Genomic DNA, 19,021 nt, shown 5'->3' on the forward strand with positions numbered 1-19,021 from the left:
TGAGGTGAGGTGAGGTGAGGTGAGGTGGAGGTGAGGTGAGGTGAGGTGAGGTGGAGGTGAGGTGGAGGTGAGGTGAGGTGAGGTAAGGTGAGGTGGAGGTGAGGTGGAGGTGAGATGGAGGTGAGGTGGAGGTGAGGTGAGGTGGAGGTGAGGTGAGGTGAGGTGAGGTGGAGGTGAGGTGAGGTAAGGTGAGGTGGAGGTGAGGTGAGGTGAGGTGGAGGTGGAGTTGGAGGTGAGGTGGAGGTGAGGTGAGGTGGAGGTGGAGGTGGAGGTGGAGGTGAGGTGAGGTGGAGTTGGAGGTGAGGTGGAGGTGGAGGTGAGGTGAGGTGGAGGTGAGGTGGAGGTGAGGTGGAGGTGAGGTGGGGTGGAGGTAAGGTGGAGGTGAGGTGAGGTGGAGGTGGAGGTGAGGTTTGTCCCCTACCTCCGTCCCTCCCAGTCTTCCCCCAGTTGGTCCTGATGAGGGCGGGGTCCAGGGGGGTGGAGATGTCCTCGATGCCTTTCAGCTGGACCACACACTCGTACCTCCCCCAGTCCTCCTGTGGGACGGCCGTGAGGTCCAGGTCCACGCTGACCTGGAAGGTCCCGTCGTGGTTGGGGAGGACCTCCCCGGGGTCCACCTGCTCATGGAGCTCCTGGCCGTCTCTCCTCCAGAACACCACCACCCTGTCAGGGTAGAAGCCTGTAGCATGGCACACCACTGGGGAGGAGGGGCTCCTCTGGAGCAGAGACACCCCCGGACGCTCTGGAGAGAGAGGGGGGGGGGGGGGGGGAGAGGGGGGAGGAGAGAGAGAGGGGAGGGGGGAGAGAGAGAGAGAGAGAGAGAGAGAGAGAGAGAGAGAGAGAGAGAGAGAGAGAGAGAGAGAGAGAGGGGGGGAGAGAGAGAGCGGGGGGGGAGAGAGAGAGAAAAATAAATATATATTTAAACTTTCATGGTTTTCAAATCTTTTTGGTGCAAAAATAGGGTACCTGAAATAAATAAATGGCCTATTTTAATTGATGAGTTTCTAACCCCTCTACCGTCTCAGCTACTCTTCCCTCTCTGTGCTCAGTGTAACAGTGATCATACAGCGCGGTTCGGTCCTGCACACGCCCGGACTCCCGTTACAGCAGCTATCGTCATGATCTCTATAGTAACGATGATAAACATAACCCAAGTTCACGGGTTAACAGTTCAATAACCAACACAACACAATGAAACATGGCGGATAGCAAGAAAAAGGGCCGACAGTAAAATGTCAATTGCATAAATGATGGATTTATTCCTTCAGAGATCAACAGTGGTTTACCTATGTGCCTGCTCTGAGATCACGTTTTCTCTAATGAGGCCATGAAACCCTCACGGTTACGGGAACATTCATTTACAAAACATCCTGACAAGGCATCCAAAGATCCGGCCTCCTCCAGTCTCTGAGGGATCAGCGTTCAAGGCGTCCTACAATCAACATCCTGTTCACCCGGAACGCCAATCAAAGTGAAGTCTTAAAATATAGCTTTGTTAATGGCGATAGTTAGTGATAGTTCACTGATATTCACTTGATGATTCAAGTGATGTGAATATGTTGTTCACGTTAAGTGCACATGATTTTTGTCCATGATAAAATTACGCGTCTTGTAGCCTACATTTAATGTTCCTTTTGATTTAAAAAAACCTACATTACAACCAATGCTGATGTAGTCGTGTTTCTTTCTTATCCAACCAGCCTCCTATTGCTTATAGCAGTGGGCGAAATCTGGTTAATAATAAAAAATAAAAATATTTGTTTATTGTATTCAAGCACTAATAGCCGGAGTGTGAGTGGTGTTGGTAATGGATACAGCCGACCCACAGGGAGGGGGGGGGGGGGGCACTACTGCTGTAGTGTATCAGTTAATCCACCAGACATGAGTCGGTGACGCCCACCAGGTCATGTGACTCTACCTGTTCTCTGCAGAGTGCTCTTCCCATAGGCCAGGTGCTTCTTCAGCCAATCAACACACTCCTTGGTGTAGTAGTTCTTCCTGTATTGATTACCAGCTCTATTCTGATCCCATCTCAGTTTGGAGGGGACAGCCTGACGTACTGGAGCGACCCAGGTCAGGGTCTTCAGGTCAAACGCTAGGAAGTCCTCTCCATCGTAGGCATACTGGAGATGACCATCAGTAGTATCATCCTCATCATCCCACTCACAGCCAGACATCCTCTGAACAATGTGGGCACCTGAGAGAGAGAGAGAGAGAGAGAGAGAGAGAGAGAGAGAGAGAGAGAGAGAGAGAGGTTAACTGTATGTCTGTAGGTGAACTGTCTGTCTGTCTGTAGGTTAACTGTCTGTCTGTCTGTAGGTTAACTGTCTGTCTGTCTGTAGGTTAACTGTCTGTCTGTCTGTAGGTTAACCTTCTGTAGGTTAACTGTCTGTCTGTCTGTAGGTTAACTGTCTGTAGGTTAACTGTCTGTCTGTCTGTAGGTTAACTGTCTGTCTGTCTGTAGGTTAACTGTCTGTCTGTCTGTAGGTTAACTGTCTGTAGGTTAACTGTCTGTCTGTCTGTAGGTTAACTGTCTGTAGGTTAACTGTCTGTCTGTCTGTCTGTAGGTTAACTGTCTGTCTGTCTGTCTGTAGGTTAACTGTCTGTCTGTCCGTCTGTAGGTTAACTGTCTGTCTGTCTGTAGGTTAACTGTCTGTCAGTCTGTAGGTTAGCTGTCTGTCAGTCTGTAGGTTAACTGTCTGTCTGTCTGTAGATTAACTGTCTGTATGTAGGTTAACTGTCTGTCTGTCTGTAGGTTAACTGTCTGTCTGTCTGAAGGTTAACTGTCAGTCTTTAGGTTAACTGTCTGTCTGTCTGTAGATTAACTGTCTGTCTGTAGATTAACTGTCGGTCTGTCTGTAGGTTAACTGTCTGTCTGTAGGTTAACTGTCTGTCTGTCTGTCTGGGTGCTGCTCTAGAGGTATTATGGGATGCCCTCTGTGGTCAGTACTGTGGCCTCTGGACATGTGGGTGTGTTGGTAGTCATGGAAACGTGCGTGTGTGTGTGTGCTCCTGTGTGTGTGTGTGTGTGCTCCTGTGTGTGTGTGTGTGTGTGCTCCTGCGTGTGTGTGTGTGTGTGTGCTCCTGTGTGTGTGTGTGTGTGTGTGTGTGTGTGTGTGTGTGTGTGTGTGTGTGTGTGTGTGTGTGTGTGTGTGTGTGTGTGTGTGTGTGTGTGTGTGTGTGTTTGTGTGTGTGTGTGTACATATATAATGTATGAACATACCTCCCGTCTGGTTGAAGCGCTTCTTAGCCGTCTCTACGTTGACCTTGTACCACTGCTGGCTCCTGAGCCCTTTTCCAGTATTCCTCTCCCAGTAGTCTCGGTCCTCTGTGGTGAGCTGGTCCATCCAGGCCTGTTTGGGTACGGCTCTCTTACTGACGCTGTCATAGTGAACAAACTGAACCTCGTCCACCATCCCAACAGCCACAAACTCTGGGAAGGATGAGAGGCCAGACGACCCCGTGTCGAAATACCTCAGAGAGTGAATCACTGTGGACAGACAGACAGACAGACAGACAGGTTAATGCTGTACATCACTTGAGACAGACAGACAGACAGACCCCCCCCCAGCGTGTGGCTCCACCCCCTCCTCCCCCCCCAGCATGTGCCCCCCCCAGCATGTAGCTCCGTCCCCTCCCCCCCCCCAGCGTGTAGCTCCGTCCCCTCCCCCCCCAGCGTGTGACTCCGCCCGACCCCCCAGTATGTGGGTCCGCCCCCTCCCCCCCAGTATGTGGGTCCGCCTCCTCCCCCCCCAGCATGTGGCCCCGCCCCCTCCCCCCCAGTATGTGGCTCCGCCCCCTGTCTACAGAACATTTATGGAGGATTTATTTTAACTGTATTGACATCTCTCCAGGTTACAGTGAAACGCTTTGTCTAAGCTTCATTTGAATCCTCCACTCAACTAGGAATGGGTTAACCTAGCTATCTGTGTTGTATAGGGGGAATGGGTTAACCTAGCTATCTGTGTTGTATAGGGGGAATGGGTTAACCTAGCTATCTGTGTTGTATAGGGGGAATGGGTTAACCTAGCTATCTGTGTTGTATAGGGGGAATGGGTTAACCTAGCTATCTGTGTTGTATAGGGGGAACGGGTTAACCTAGCTATCTGTGTTGATAGCTAGGTTGATATGATGACATGAATTTATAAAGAATTAAAGTGAGTAGGGTCGAACAGTATGAAAGTGGTTCTGATAAACCAACACATCTGTTGACTTTAAGAACAGATTCAGAAACCCAACATCGTCATCCGGTTTAGTCTCAGACTAACTTTCGTTTTCTCAGCTCGGACACAAAATGAAACGCAGTCGAAACAAAACGCAAACTGGTTTCTGAAAATTCAGTTTAAATATCGGAACAAGTGAAAGATTAATCATCCTGTGGATTAGTTGTTCGAGTTTGAGACTGTACACAAACGCAGTTTCATATCAACAGTAAAGATAGCGAAACTAAGCACTGCTTCGGTACCACTATAGTTCTAGTTCCGGGTCTATATATAGTTCGGACCGAGAGGCTCTGAAGGGTCCTACCTGCAGACCCCCCGGAGAGGAGCCCCAGCAGCAGCAGCAGTCCCAACGCCCCCATGCTGAGTGTGGAGGATGGTCGTCTGGTCTCCTGAAGTTCTGAACCGACGGGACTCGAAGGGAGGGAGGAGGCGGACCCGCTCGACCAATGGGAATTCAGAAAGGCGGTCGCGTCATTAGTTACCAGGTAGACAACAACAACAGTTGAAGTAGAAATAAGTGTAGCAACCGAACGGGCAGAAGAGCCTCCGAAGAGGCCGAGTAGACCTCAGTGTTCAACAGATTAAACACAAACGCGCGCGCGCGCGCGCACACACACACACACACACACACACACACACACACACACACACACACACACACACACACACACACACACACACACACACACACACAATAAGAATATAAAATATATACATAGTATACTGTTTATATACATCTAAATATAGAGTATGTCGGTGGACATATAGGGTCACTCCATGTGTTCTGGTCTACCGTTGTGACAGGGTCATGGTGCTGAGATCAGCAGGACCGCAGCGCCCCCGTGTGGCCGCCCGGTGAACCGCGGGTTGCTTACCGCAGCTGCCTTTGGGTGAATCATGAATATGATAGTAGGAAAACAACGCCCTCACAGGTAAATGGCCTGTCATAACCGAAAGTACAGGACAGTAGTAAAAACAGACGCAAAACTATGTAAAGATCAAAAACTTGTGAGCAACAAACAACACAAGTCAAGGTTATTAAGTAATGAAATAAAACTCAGTATCTCCGGTGATGCGCTCGAGGTGTGGGTGTGTCCGTAGCGCTGCGGGGCGGGGGGCGTTATCAACACAGTGAGAGCCGACTGTTCTGGGAGCCGTAGAATGAACCGGCAAAACTGAAAGAGAAAGTAACCGAGTGACGCAGTAAACCCGCTCAGACCTGCTCCGCTCCTGGTTCCCGGTCAGACCAGGCAGTGGGCATTTTAGGCACGGGCAGCCGCCCGGGCGCCAGGAGCAGTCAAAAATAATAATCATCCGCCACGCGAAGCGGTTTTCTATGAAGTACCATAACATTGTGTGGGAAATTGGCATATTGGCGCCCCCTCTGGCTGAAGGCGCACCGCTGAAAAGGTGCCGTTCACAGACGGACCGAAACTCCCACTGAAGTGGCGTAGGGTCATGATACCACCTCTCCTGGTCCCGGGTGAGGTCATCCTTCGGAGGCTGACACGATGCTGAGCAGCGCGGCGGTGCTAGGGTTAGGGTTAGGGTCAGGGTTAGGTTTAGGGTTAGGGTTACATGTGTCATCATCATTTACTGTGTCCATACTTTATATTTCACTGATGATACCCGTCATGACCAGTAGATGGAGCCAGATCTCCTTAGATTCCTTCGTCTCCGACAAACTGCTCCAAAAGGTTGAGAATGATCGGGCCCGAGGCAGGGTAAGTACAGACCACTTTCCAGAGAGATTGATAGAGCGAAGTCCTTCTTTTGGATAGTTATTCCCAAGTCTCTGATTGGCTGACGTTTCACCAAAGTAGTCTATTTTAAGTCCCAACGAATCTGTAACTAGATAATTATTCTGTCAACTGGACACCGCGATCACACAGTACTGGATTGTACGGAAGAGGATTAGGGCCACACATGTAAAAAAAAATTAAGTTCTGACTTTATTCTCAGAATTCTGAGAATAAAGTCAGAATTCCGACTTTAATCTCAGAATTCCGAGAAAAAAAGTCAGAATTCCGACTTTAATCTCAGAATTCTGACTTTTTTCTCAGAATTCTGAGATTAAAGTCAGAATTCTGACATTAATCTCAGAATTCTGAGAAAAAAGTCAGAATTCTGACATTAATCTCAGAATTCTGAGAAAAAAGTCAGAATTCTGACTTTAAAGTCAGAACTACGGGTATCTGTAAGGACCAACCTCCGTGGGAGAGACACTTTGCTCTATGCAGTAGGAGGAAACCTATGGAAAGACAAGAAGGCCACAATCCGGCCCTAGAATGGCGCGGTAAAAGTGCAAAACCTGTGCGGTTTGGCAAGAATTCCGTACGGTTTTGAATGACTAATAGCCGCGGCTATTAGTCATTCACTCCGGCTATTAGTTATTAACTCCGGCTATTAGTTATTCACTCCGGCTATTAGGTATGCAGAACGAGCCCTCCCTCTTCTTTGCTTGACCACTAAGTTTGAAGGCTGTCTAACCAATCAGTGAAGAGAAATACCAGACTAAAGTATACGCATTGTCGAGACTAGAGCTGCAGTGCCTCCATGTTTCGCCGTAACATAAAGCTGTGTTGTCTTTACTAGTTTCACTACAATGTAATGACCACCATTAGCTAGTGGAAAATACATTTGTGTCTAGTACACTGATATATTTGTATATGTTAGGCTATATATTGAGATGGCAGTGTTCGAAATACCCGTCAATATTCGGGGATGCCCTCATCCCCAGATTGTTCTCGATATGCAGTAGCCAGCTAGGCCATAACATTACAATATTTCATGGATGCAAGCAAGCCAAGACAATAAATCTATATCTATAGCCTACATGACAACACACGCACACACACACACACAGACACACACACACACACACACACACACACACACACACACACACACACACACACACACACACACACACACACACACACACACACACACACACACACGTTAAACACACTGGTATAGCAATAGGAGCCTGCATTGGCTAAAGTTGTTGGGATGCACGTTATTTTATAACAGGGAGGGGCAAAGTTGTGCATTACAATGCAAACACGACAATAATTGGCACAGTTCTTGCGCACTCAGAAGAACATGAACTGAATAAATGCCAGGTATATAGCATATCGGAGACAGGCACACAATCAGTGCATTTGCAAATAAGAGCCTGCAGTATGACCGTTCTTGTGACATTATTTAACCATCCATCTACAGCTAATACGATCAGACAGATACATCATTGATCACATATAAGCCAACAACAAGCCCAACATCGCCACGGCAGGTGTGCTCTCTCTCGCACATTCACACAATCACTCCAACTTCTCCAACTCCAAGGCAAAGCTGTTTCACTAAGACCACAAACAACCACAACTAACCAGCCTACATATCCACAACAATGCACAACAATCAGTTCTATACATTGCGTCTATCTTCTGTTTGGCGCACATGGCTAATGTGCATACTTGCACAGGACTGTCGGCTCCGCTTGTCAAAACAATAGAACGTATTTGTGAATAAATGCTTTGAATTCTGAATACTGGACTTGGTGAGCTTGGTGAGTTGGCTATGGGACGTGCACTTTTACCGCGCCATTCTAGGGCCGGATTGTGGCTTTCTTGGACTTAGGTTTCCTGCTACTGCATAAAGCAAAGTGTCTCTCCCACGGAGGTTGGTCCTTACAGATACCCGTAGTTCTGACTTTAAAGTCAGAATTCTGACTTTTTTCTCAGAATTCTGAGATTAATGTCAGAATTCTGACTTTTTTCTCAGAATTCTGAGATTAAAGTCAGAATTCTGACTTTAATCTCAGAATTCTGAGATTAATGTCAGAATTCTGACTTTTTATCTCAGAATTCTGAGATTAAAGTCAGAATTCTGACTTTTTTCTCAGAATTCTGAGATTAAAGTCAGAATTCTGACTTTTTTCTCAGAATTCTGAGAATAAAGTCAGAACTTAATTTTTTTTTACATGTGTGGCCCTAATCCTCTTCCGTAGGATTGGATCCCCCTGTAAACATTTTTTTTTTCACAGATTTTATTTTTTTCTCCCCTTTTCGAGGTTAGGATTTGCGATTTGTTTTTGTCCTCACTTCGTGTATTTAGTGAACGATCATCTATAATCCATCTGTAAATACGGCATGCTTACGGAAGTCAATTCCCTTTAGAATGTCTCACAAACATATTGCGATGGGCAAGAAGTTCCCCCCCAGCTATGAGAACATCTACATGGCTGGGTTCCTACATTCTGCTCTGCAGTCTTGCCCGTTGCTGCCACAGGTGAACTGTCGGTTCCTGGACGACATCTTCGGGGTCATAGCTTGGATAACTTTCACACATCACCCTACTATGAAGGTTAAGTATACAGAAACACACACAACACGTCGATTTTATGAACACAACTTTTTTTTTCCCAAACACAAACGCACCCCACACAGTTCTTTCCACAAGAGCTTATTTCAAACCCAGCGACACACACGCACTCAGGGCCGACAGACTGCGGGGGAAAGTGAGGCAGTCCTGGGGGGGGCCCATGGCAATAAAAAAAAAAAAAAAAAGTTTTTGATTTCTTTTGAATTATCCACCAGCCCATAGTGTTAGGAATCGCACACGGCCACGTCCCCGTCCGTCCGTCCCCCCCATGCAACAATTGTTCTCTACCCCAGTACCTCTTGTATACAGGGCCCAGGATTTGGTGCCACGGCCCTGCACGCACTCCTCCATGAAGGAGCTCTCACCCCCAGCCCACGTTGGCGGGTATTATTAAATCACACATCATCGGGTTGCACAGACTCTGAACGGAGGAGACGGTGGGGGACCCCCCCGCCCCCCTTGCCCTAACCTTAACCAACCGTCCCTCTGTGCGTCTCCTCCCCCCCCCCCCCCCCCCATTCTATCACTACAGCGTTCCATCCTAGCCAGCCCTCCCCCCGTCTCACCCTAACCATTCTATCTCCACAGCGTTCTCACCGTAACCCGCCCGCGGCCTCCACTGTGGACCCCCACCACCTCCCTAACCCTAACCCTAACCAGCTCCCCTCCTCTACGCCTCCCCTTAACCGGCTCCCCTCCCACCCTGGAGGGGCCGACTTAGGGTCCCCCCCGTCCACAGGCCGGCTGAGGGGGGGCCCCCACTAGGAGGGCCTGGATCCCTGAGTCAGGGGGTCCTCCCCAACAGGCTCCCTGAGGGGACCCCTGACATCAGGAGCGGAGACGATCGGGGGGGGGGCAGCCACACACACACATCGTACCCCTCATCAGCACATTGACACAACACATCACACACACTCCACACTGAAACACACATTCACACGCGCACAACACAACAACCCCACACTCCAACCCCACACTATCAGCCTACAGGAACAACAGGACCTCCAGGATGTCCTGGTGGGGGCCTCTTCTCCACAGACATCAGAAGCCCCCCCCCCCTCCACACCAAAGCCCCTCTCAGCAGCTGGCGGTCGTCTGGAACCAGCACGCCTCCACCTCCAGCCCTGTCACACTAAACCTCACCATGCAGGACGAAAACATCCTCTACGCCGTCACATGCTCCCAATGCCACGTCATATATGACAGCGAAACAAAGCCCACGATACTCACCCGACTTAAACAGCTCTTATATACTATACACGTAGGCACACTCAACACTCACATCGTCCAACACTTCCAAACTCACCCCATCACCTCACTGTTCATCACCGGGCTGGAGGTGAAGGCGTGCTGGGCGGACAGACAGAGGAAGGAGGCGGAGCAGAGGTGGAGAGCCAAGCTTAAGACCCTCCCCCCCTTGGGCCTGAACATCAGGGAGTGGGGGCCGCACTGGGACGCTGCTGGGGGCGCTGGGGGGTCCTGGGACTCCTCCTGGGGGGTTCCCTGCATGGCGTCGGGTCGACTGTGCGTTTTAATATGTTCCACGTTTTTATCCTTACTGTTGCTTCCTTCACATCATGATCTATTGAGGCCTTCCACCTCTTTCACTCTTCCTTTTATTCTGTTGGAGGCTTCTTTTATGTGAAGGATGGTATGAATGTGTGAATGGTTTCACTAAGCCTTATTTATCTTTATTGCATGTACCCATTTATTTATTTATTTACTCAGTTTTATCTATTTTGCACATTATCTGCCAGCACTTATTTGTGTGTTTTTAATACTTCTTACATGTTTTTGCCATGTTTATGTGTATTTTTATGTCTGTGCATTTTTTTAATTAAAAGGTATCCTGCATTTTTCACCCATGAGTTCTTCTGAGATCACAGTGTGCTCCTTTTTATTCCCATATTTTGTATTTATGCGCATGATTGAATGATTGACTGAGAGGATGTGTATGGATGTAAGTCTGATTGGTTCCCTGAAGGACCGAGCTGTGTGCGTACTTTGCTATGAAATCGTTGTCTGGAGACCTTCTCTGATCTCCGATGGAGGATACATGAAGGGGGCTGAGCAGTTCAGAGGTTATCTTTAATGGATTACCAAACAGAGCCACCCTCAACTCCGGATTAAAGACGTGTCTTCCAGGACTGTAGAAAGACGCATGACTGATATGGATGAAAACGTACGACACCAGTAGACTCCTGTTCAGAGGAGCCGAACCGTTCAGACAGGTTTACTTCCATAGGTGACGGCATTTTAACTATCTTCACATTGCTATCATCGGAATGATAATAATTAATAATAGTATCATTATATTTCATAATAATATATTTATCCTCCTACACATTCACCGAGCGAAGATTATAAAAGTAAATTGCAATTCCTCGCTAAAAATGTTTACATAAACACTTTTAATTGCGTAACTATACTAAATTATATTTTCCACCCAGAAAAAAAAGTATGCCCGCCATTTTTACAGAAAATAATTCTAATAACTGTCCAATATATTCACATATATGATTTCAGATTCCAAATGACTTTTTTTTAATTAATTTAGCAATAAGAATGTTATTTTATCCATAGAATGTGAACTATTTTAATCTTATTTCAGACTGGACAGTCCCTGTGTCTCTTTAATAACCTGCTCAGGGTTGTTGGCCGAATTCTGCTCTGTTGACAAGTGATTGATGAGGACGCATCGACTCTGTGGGCAGCTATGGGATTAACACATTATTACCCAGCATACATTTGGAGGCGATACGCCTGCGTCTGTATGTTTCAACGTTAACTGCTAGTGGGAAAATAAAACAACTATTCATTCAACACAAAGTTCACTGTACAAAAAAAATCTTTATTTATTTAATAGTTTGGTTGCAATCTCATTCTCCACCTAAAACAGCTGCTTAATAACATCTGTAATGTATTTGTAACTGTACATTAAGTTACTTTATAAACCAACTCTAGATTATAAAGCATTATCTCAAACGTTAACATTTATACATAATACTGTACACCAGTTGTAGGCCCATCCTGCCCCGTCTTCCTCTGCTCTCATCTCCTCCACTAGAGGGCAGTCACGGCCTGTGAATGCAGAGTGACAGTAGGAGGGGTTATCTCCTCTGAGCCATAGAGTGGGAGGGGTTATCTCCTCTGAGCGATAGTGGGAGGGGTTATCTCCTCTGAGCCATACAGTGGGAGGGGTTATCTCCTCTGAGCCATAAAGTGGGAGGGGTTATCTCCTCTGAGCCATAAAGTGGGAGGGGTTATCTCCTCTGAGCCATAGAGTGGGAGGGGTTATCTCCGCTGAGCCATAAAGTGGGAGGGGTTATCTCCTCTGAGTCATAAAGTGGGAGGGCTTATCTCCTCTGAGTCATAAAGTGGGAGGGGTTATCTCCTCTGAGCCATAAAGTGGGAGGGGTTATCTCCTTCAAATTCGCATATCATTGCGAATTTGAAGGATAAAATACGGCTCTGGCCAAGGCGACTCTCGACCAATAGTCTATGAATGGAGTTTGTTTATTTTTTCTAAGTCATTAGTACTGATATCAAATAAATCCTGTGGTCGTCTGAAAGAGAAAGTGACTCTTTCCTCCGCGTGGGTTCAGACGAGGCGACGCGGGCTGGATATCGGTTTACTAGACTGAACATTTATCAATTACTGCTGAAGCCTAATGTGACGAGACAGATACACACTTTAGGTCCTCTTGTACCAGGAAACTACGTAGATGGGGTGTGTGTGTGTGTGTGTGTGTGTGTGTGTGTGTGTGTGTGTGTGTGTGTGTGTGTGTGTGTGTGTGTGTGTGTGTGTGTGTGTGTGTGCGCGTGAGCGAGAGAGGGAGAGAGAGAGCGTGTGTGTGCAGTGTGGGTATGTTTGTTTTGTGCCACAGGAGTCAGGAGACAAGATGGAGGCAATTTACAATACAGTTCATTAAACGCAACACAACATTGTAAAATAATCTTGTATCTTTAAAATATGACTGTTAATCTATTACTGTGATGCAGTACTGTTAAAATATGACTGTTAATCTATTACTGTGATGAAGTACTGTTCAAATATAACTATTAATCTATTACTGTGATGAAGTACTGTTAAAATATGACTATTAATCAATTACTGTGATGAAGTACTGTTAAAATATAACTATTAATCTATTACTGTGATGAAATTCCGTTAACATATGAATGTTAATCTACTACTGTGATGAAGTTCCGTTAACATATGGCTGTTAATCTATCACTGTGATGGATTATTGTTTAAGTATTACCATTACTGTGATAAAGTAGGCTGCTGATAATATCTAACTTTTAACATCTGACTCTGAATAAGTATTGTGAAGTGGTAAAGTACTGACTGTGGTCAGAGGTTGGGCCTCAGGAGCCGGATTCTGCCCCTCAGTGTTCCCAGAGCAGCGGTCAGAAGAACCTGGGATGTAGCAGAATGGGAGGAGGTGAGGTCATGAGCTAGATGGATCTAGATCTATAGAGCTGTATAGTCCAGTGAGCTAGATGGATCTAGATCTATAGAGCTGTATAGTCCACTGAGCTAGATGGATCTAGATCTATAGAGCTGTATAGTCCAGTGAGCTAGATGTATCTAGATCTACAGAGCTGTATAGTCCAGTGAGCTAGATGTATCTAGATCTATAGAGCTGTATGGTCCAGTGAGCTAGATGTATCTAGATCTATAGAGCTGTATAGTCCACTGAGCTAGATGGAGCTAGATCTATAGAGCTGTATAGTCCACTGAGATAGATGTATCTAGATGTTTCTAGATCTACAGAGCTGTATATTCCAATGAGCTAGACAAGTCACCAAGGTCTCTGTACTGGTAGTAGCATTAATCATAAGAGCAGAACTGCAATAAAACATATTTTACTCACCAACTGGTTTGTGACGCTTGTCTGAATCTAAGGATCAAGAGAAATGATTAGTGTTGAATCAGTGGTGAATATCCTCATGTTATTATACTTTCATATTCTTAATGCCACAACATATCTGTGGACATTGGAGAAGGTTCATCATTCAGAGGTGGAGAGGTTTCTACCACCAGACCTCCAGTGTATGAAGACAACCAATCAGATTCTAGGAAGGGGACAGGAAGTAAGAGCAGGTGGAGATCAGGTGTTTGTCCTCCTGGAGAGTTTGATCCACTCACCGTTCCTCTTCTGGTACACAAAGACTCCAACAACAGCAGCAGCAACCACAACAGCAGCAACAGCGACACCAACGAGGATGAAAACAAGGAGGTGACTCTTGCCTTGAAGGTAAATCAATAAAATAAAATCAGGTGTGTAATAATAGATGTTATGACAGACCCTCCCCCGTCCATCTCTCCATCATTGAACCACATGTCTACGGTCACATGATGCTACACAACGTCAGTGTAACTATTCCTCTAAAATGTGTTCTGGAGCTCAGGGTCACTCAGGGACTGATCTGAGCCTAGCCCTATTCATGGAACTCATTTACCCACAATCCACCACCTCCATCCCCTCCAACACCAGTCTTACCCCCGTTGGTCCTGATGAGGGCGGGGTCCAGGGGGGTGGGGATGTCCTCGATGCCTTTCAGCTGGACCACACACTCGTACCTCCCCCAGTCCTCCTGTGGGACGGCCGTGAGGTCCAGGTCCACGCTGACCTGGAAGGTCCCGTCGTGGTTGGGGAGGACCTCCCCGGGGTCCACCTGCTCATGGAGCTCCTGGCCGTCTCTCCTCCAGAACACCACCACCCTGTCAGGGTAGAAGCCTGTAGCATGGCACACCACTGGGGAGGAGGGGCTCCTCTGGAGCAGAGACACCCGCGGACGCTCTGGAGAGAGAGGGGGGGGGGAGAGGGAGAGGGGGGGGGGGGAGAGAGAGAGAAAAATAAATATATATTTAAACTTTCATGGTTTTCAAATCTTTTTGGTGCAAAAATAGGGTACCTGAAATAAATAAATAGCCTATTTTCATTGATGGGTTTCTAACCCCTCTACCGTCTCAGCTACTCTTCACTCTCTGTGCTCAGTGTAACAGTGATCATACAGCGCGGTTCGGTCCTGCACACGCCCGGACTCCCGTTACAGCAGCTATCGTCATGATCTCTATAGTAACGATGATAAACATAACCCAAGTTCACGGGTTAACAGTTCAATAACCAACACAACACAATGAAACATGGCGGATAGCAAGAAAAAGGACAGACAGTAAAATGTCAATTGCATAAATGATGGATTTATTCCTTCAAAGATCAACAGTGGTTTACCTATGTGCCTGCTCTGAGATCACGTTTTCTCTAATGAGGCCATGAAACCCTCACGTTTACAGGAACATTCATTTAAAAAACATCCTGACAAGGCATGCAACGATCCGGCCTACTCCAGTCTCTGAGGGATCACCGTTCAAGGCGTCCTACAATCAACATCCTGTTCGCCCGGAACGTCAATCAAAGTGAAAGCGGGATGTTGGCGTCTTACAATATAGCTTTATTAATGGCTAAGTCTGGTGATGTGTTTAAGAATTGGTCTGATAGTTAACTGTTACTCACTTGATTATTCAGGTGATGTGAATATGTTGTTCATGTGATGTGCACATGATTTTTGTCCATGATAAAATGATACATCTTATAGCCTACATTTAATGTTCCTTTTGATAAAAAAAAACGACGGGGGGGGGGGGGGGGGGGGGGGGGCACTACTGCTGTAGTGTATCAGTTAATGCACCAGACATGAGTCGGTGACGCCCACCAGGTCATGTGACTCTACCTGTTCTCTGCAGAGTGCTCTTCCCATAGGCCAGGTACATCTTCAGCCAATCAACACACTCCTTGGTGTAGTAGTTCTTCCTGTATTGATTACCAGCTCTATCCTGATCCAATATCAGTTTGGTGGGGACAGCCTGACGTACTAGAGCGACCCAGGTCAGGGTCTTCAGGTCAAACGCTAGGAAGTCCTCTCCATCGTAGGCATACTGGTTATAACCATCAGTAGTATCATCCTCATCATCCCACTCACAGCCAGACATCATCTGAACAATGTGGGCACCTGAGAGAGAGAGAGAGAGAGAGAGAGAGAGAGAGAGAGAGAGAGAGAGAGAGAGAGAGAGAGAGAGAGAGAGAGAGAGAGAGAGAGAGAGAGAGAGAGAGAGAGAAACTGTCTGTCTGTAGGTTAACTGTCTGTCTGTCTGTCTGTAGGTTAACTGTCTGTCAGTCTGTAGGTTAAATGTCTGTCTGTCTGTAGGTTAACTGTCTGTCTGTCTGTAGGTTAACTGTCTGTCAGTCTGTAGGTTAACTGTCTGTCTGTCTGTAGGTTAACTGTCTGTCTGTCTGTAGGTTAACTGTCTGTCTGTCTGTAGGTTAACTGTCTGTCTGTCTGGGTGCTGCTCTAGAGGTATTATGGGATGGAGGGTTAACCTAGCTATCTGTGTTGTATAGGGGGAATGGGTTAACCTAGCTATCTGTGTTGATAGCTAGGTTGATATGATGACATGAATTGATAAAGAATTAAAGTGACTGTGTCTGTCTGTAGGTTAACTGTCTGTCTGTCTGTAGGTTAACTGTCTGTCTGTCTGTAGGTTAACTGTCTGCCTGTCTGGGTGCTGCTCTAGAGGTATTATGGGATGCCCTATGTGGTCAGTACTGTGGCCTCTGGACATGTGGGTGTGTTGGTAGTCATGGAAACGTGTGTGTGTGTGTGTGTGTGTGTGTGTGTGTGTGTGTGTGTGTGTGTGTGTGTGTGTGTGTGTGTGTGTGTGTGTGTGTGTGTGTGTGTGTGTGTGTGTTTGTGTGTGTGCTCCTGCGTGTGTGTGCTCCTGCGTGTGTGCTCCTGTGTGTGTGTGTGTGTGTGTGTGTGTGTGTGTGTGTGTGTGTGTGTGTGTGTGTGTGTGTGTGTGTGTGTGTGTGTGTGTGTGCATATATAAAGTATGAACATACCTCCCGTCTGGTTGAAGCGCTTCTTAGCAGTCTCTATGATGCCCTTGAAGACCTGCTGTTCAACCTGATATCTTCCAGTCTCCCTCTCCCAGTAGTCTGTGTCGTCTCTGGTGACCTGGTCCATCCAGGCCTGTTTGGGTACGGCTCTCTTACTGACGCTGTCATAGTGAACAAACTGAACCTCATCCACCATCCCAACAGCCACAAACTCTGGGAAGGATGAGAGGCCAGACGACCCCGTGTGGAAATACCTCAGAGAGTGAATCACTGTGGACAGACAGACAGACAGACAGACAGACAGACAGACAGACAGACAGACAGAGAGACAGACAGACAGACAGACAGACAGACAGACAGGTTAATGCTGTACATCACTTGAGACAGACAGACAGACCCCCCCCCAGCATGTAGCTCCGCCCCCTCCCCCCCCCCTAGCGTGTGACACCGCCCACCCCCCCAGTATGTGGGTCCGCCCCCCCCCCCCCCAGCATGTGTCCCCGCCTCCTCCCCCCCAGCATGTGGCCCCGCCCCTCCCCCCCAGCATGTGGCCCCGCCCTCCCCCCCAGCATGTGGCCCCGCCCCCTCCCCCCCAGCATGTGGCCCCGCCCCCTGTCTACAGAACATTTATGGAGGATTTCTTTTAACTGTATTGACATCTCTCCAGGTTACAGTGAAACGCTTTGTCTAAGCTTCATTTGAATCCTCCACTCAACTAGGAATGGGTTAACCTAGCTATCTGTGTTGTATACAGGGAATGGGTTAACCTAGCTATCTGTGTTGTATAGGGGGAATGGGTTAACCTAGCTATCTGTGTTGTATACAGGGAATGGGTTAACCTAGCTATCTGTGTTGTATAGGGGGAATGTGTTAACCTAGCTATCTGTGTTGTATAGGGGGAATGGGTTAACCTAGCTATCTGTTTGGTATAGGGGGAACGGGTTAACCTAGCTATCTGTGTTGTATAGGGGGAATGGGTTAACCTAGCTATCTGTGTTGTATAGGGGGAACGGGTTAACCTAGCTATCTGTGTTGTATAGGGGGAATGGGTTAACCTAGCTATCTGTGTTGTATAGGGGGAATGGGTTAACCTAGCTATCTGTGTTGTATAGGGGGAATGGGTTAACCTAGCTATCTGTGTTGTATAGGGGGAATGGGTTAACCTAGCTATCTGTGTTGTATAGGGGGAATGGGTTAACCTAGCTATCTGTGTGGTATAGGGGGAATGGGTTAACCTAGCTATCTGTCTTGTATAGGGGGAATGGGTTAACCTAGCTATCTGTGTTGTATACAGGGAATGGGTTAACCTAGCTATCTGTGTTGTATAGGGGGAATGGGTTAACCTAGCTATCTGTGTTGTATAGGGGGAATGGGTTAACCTAGCTATCTGTGTTTTATAGGGGAATGGGTTAACCTAGCTATCTGTGTTGTATAGGGGGAATGGGTTAACCTAGCTATCTGTGTTGTATAGGGGGAATGGGTTAACCTAGCTATCTGTGTTGTATAGGGGGAATGGTTTAACCTAGCTATCTGTGTTGTAAAGGGGGAATGGGTTAACCTAGCTATCTGTGTTGTATAGGGGGAATGGGTTAACCTAGCTATCTGTGTTGTATAGGGGGAATGGGTTAACCTAGCTATCTGTGTTGTATACAGGGAATGGGTTAACCTAGCTATCTGTGTTGTATAGGGGGAATGGGTTAACCTAGCTATCTGTGTGGTATAGGGGGAATGGGTTAACCTAGCTATCTGTGTTGTATAGTGGGAATGAGTTAACCTAGCTATCTGTGTTGTATAGGGGGAATGGGTTAACCAAGCTATCTGTGTTGTATAGGGGGAATGGCTTAACCTAGCTATCTGTGTTGTATAGGGGGAACGGGTTAACCTAGCTATCTGTGTTGTATAGGGGAATGGGTTAACCTAGCTATCTGTGTTGTATAGGGGGAATGGGTTAACCTAGCTATCTGTGTTGTATAGGGGGAATGGGTTAACCTAGCTATCTGTGTTGTATAGGGGGAATGGGTTAACCTAGCTATCTGTGTTGATAGCTAGGTTGATATGATGACATGAATTGATAAAGAATTAAAGTGAGTAGGGTCGAACAGTATGAAAGTGGTTCTGATAAACCAACACATCTGTTGACTTTAAGAACAGATTCAGAAAGGTGAGGTGGAGGTGGAGGTGGAGGTGAGGTGAGGGGAGGTGAGGTGAGGTGGAGGTGGAGGTGAGGTGGAGGTGAGGTGGAGGTGGAGGTGAGGTGAGGTGTGTCCCCTACCTCCGTCCCTCCCAGTCTTCCCCCAGTTGGTCCTGATGAGGGCGGGGTCCAGGGGGGTGGAGATGTCCTCGATGCCTTTCAGCTGGACCACACACTCGTACCTCCCCCAGTCCTCCTGTGGGACGGCCGTGAGGTCCAGGTCCACGCTGACCTGGAAGGTCCCGTCGTGGTTGGGGAGGACCTCCCCGGGGTCCACCTGCTCATGGAGCTCCTGGCCGTCTCTCCTCCAGAACACC

General features: G+C 47.3%; 1 protein-coding gene across 5 annotated transcripts in view; it reads right to left on the reverse strand.

Annotated features, from left to right (window-relative positions):
• Nucleotides 1-19,021, reverse strand: part of LOC115544457 (uncharacterized) — a 993,561-nt gene that overhangs the window by 955,292 nt on the left and 19,248 nt on the right. For all 5 annotated transcript variants that reach the window (XM_030357421.1, XM_030357425.1, XM_030357424.1 and 2 more), the window contains exons 10-13: nucleotides 18,786-19,021; nucleotides 16,517-16,783; nucleotides 1,919-2,197; nucleotides 422-742 (exon numbers count right to left, since the gene is read on the reverse strand). The exon at nucleotides 18,786-19,021 is cut by the window's right edge and continues 85 nt beyond it. In XM_030357421.1, coding sequence (XP_030213281.1) covers nucleotides 422-742; nucleotides 1,919-2,197; nucleotides 16,517-16,783; nucleotides 18,786-19,021 — 1,103 coding nt within the window. The remainder of the gene's footprint in view (nucleotides 1-421; nucleotides 743-1,918; nucleotides 2,198-16,516; nucleotides 16,784-18,785) is intronic.

This window comes from Gadus morhua, chromosome 5, assembly GCF_902167405.1.
Source record: "Gadus morhua chromosome 5, gadMor3.0, whole genome shotgun sequence".
Taxonomy (NCBI): domain Eukaryota; kingdom Metazoa; phylum Chordata; class Actinopteri; order Gadiformes; family Gadidae; genus Gadus; species Gadus morhua.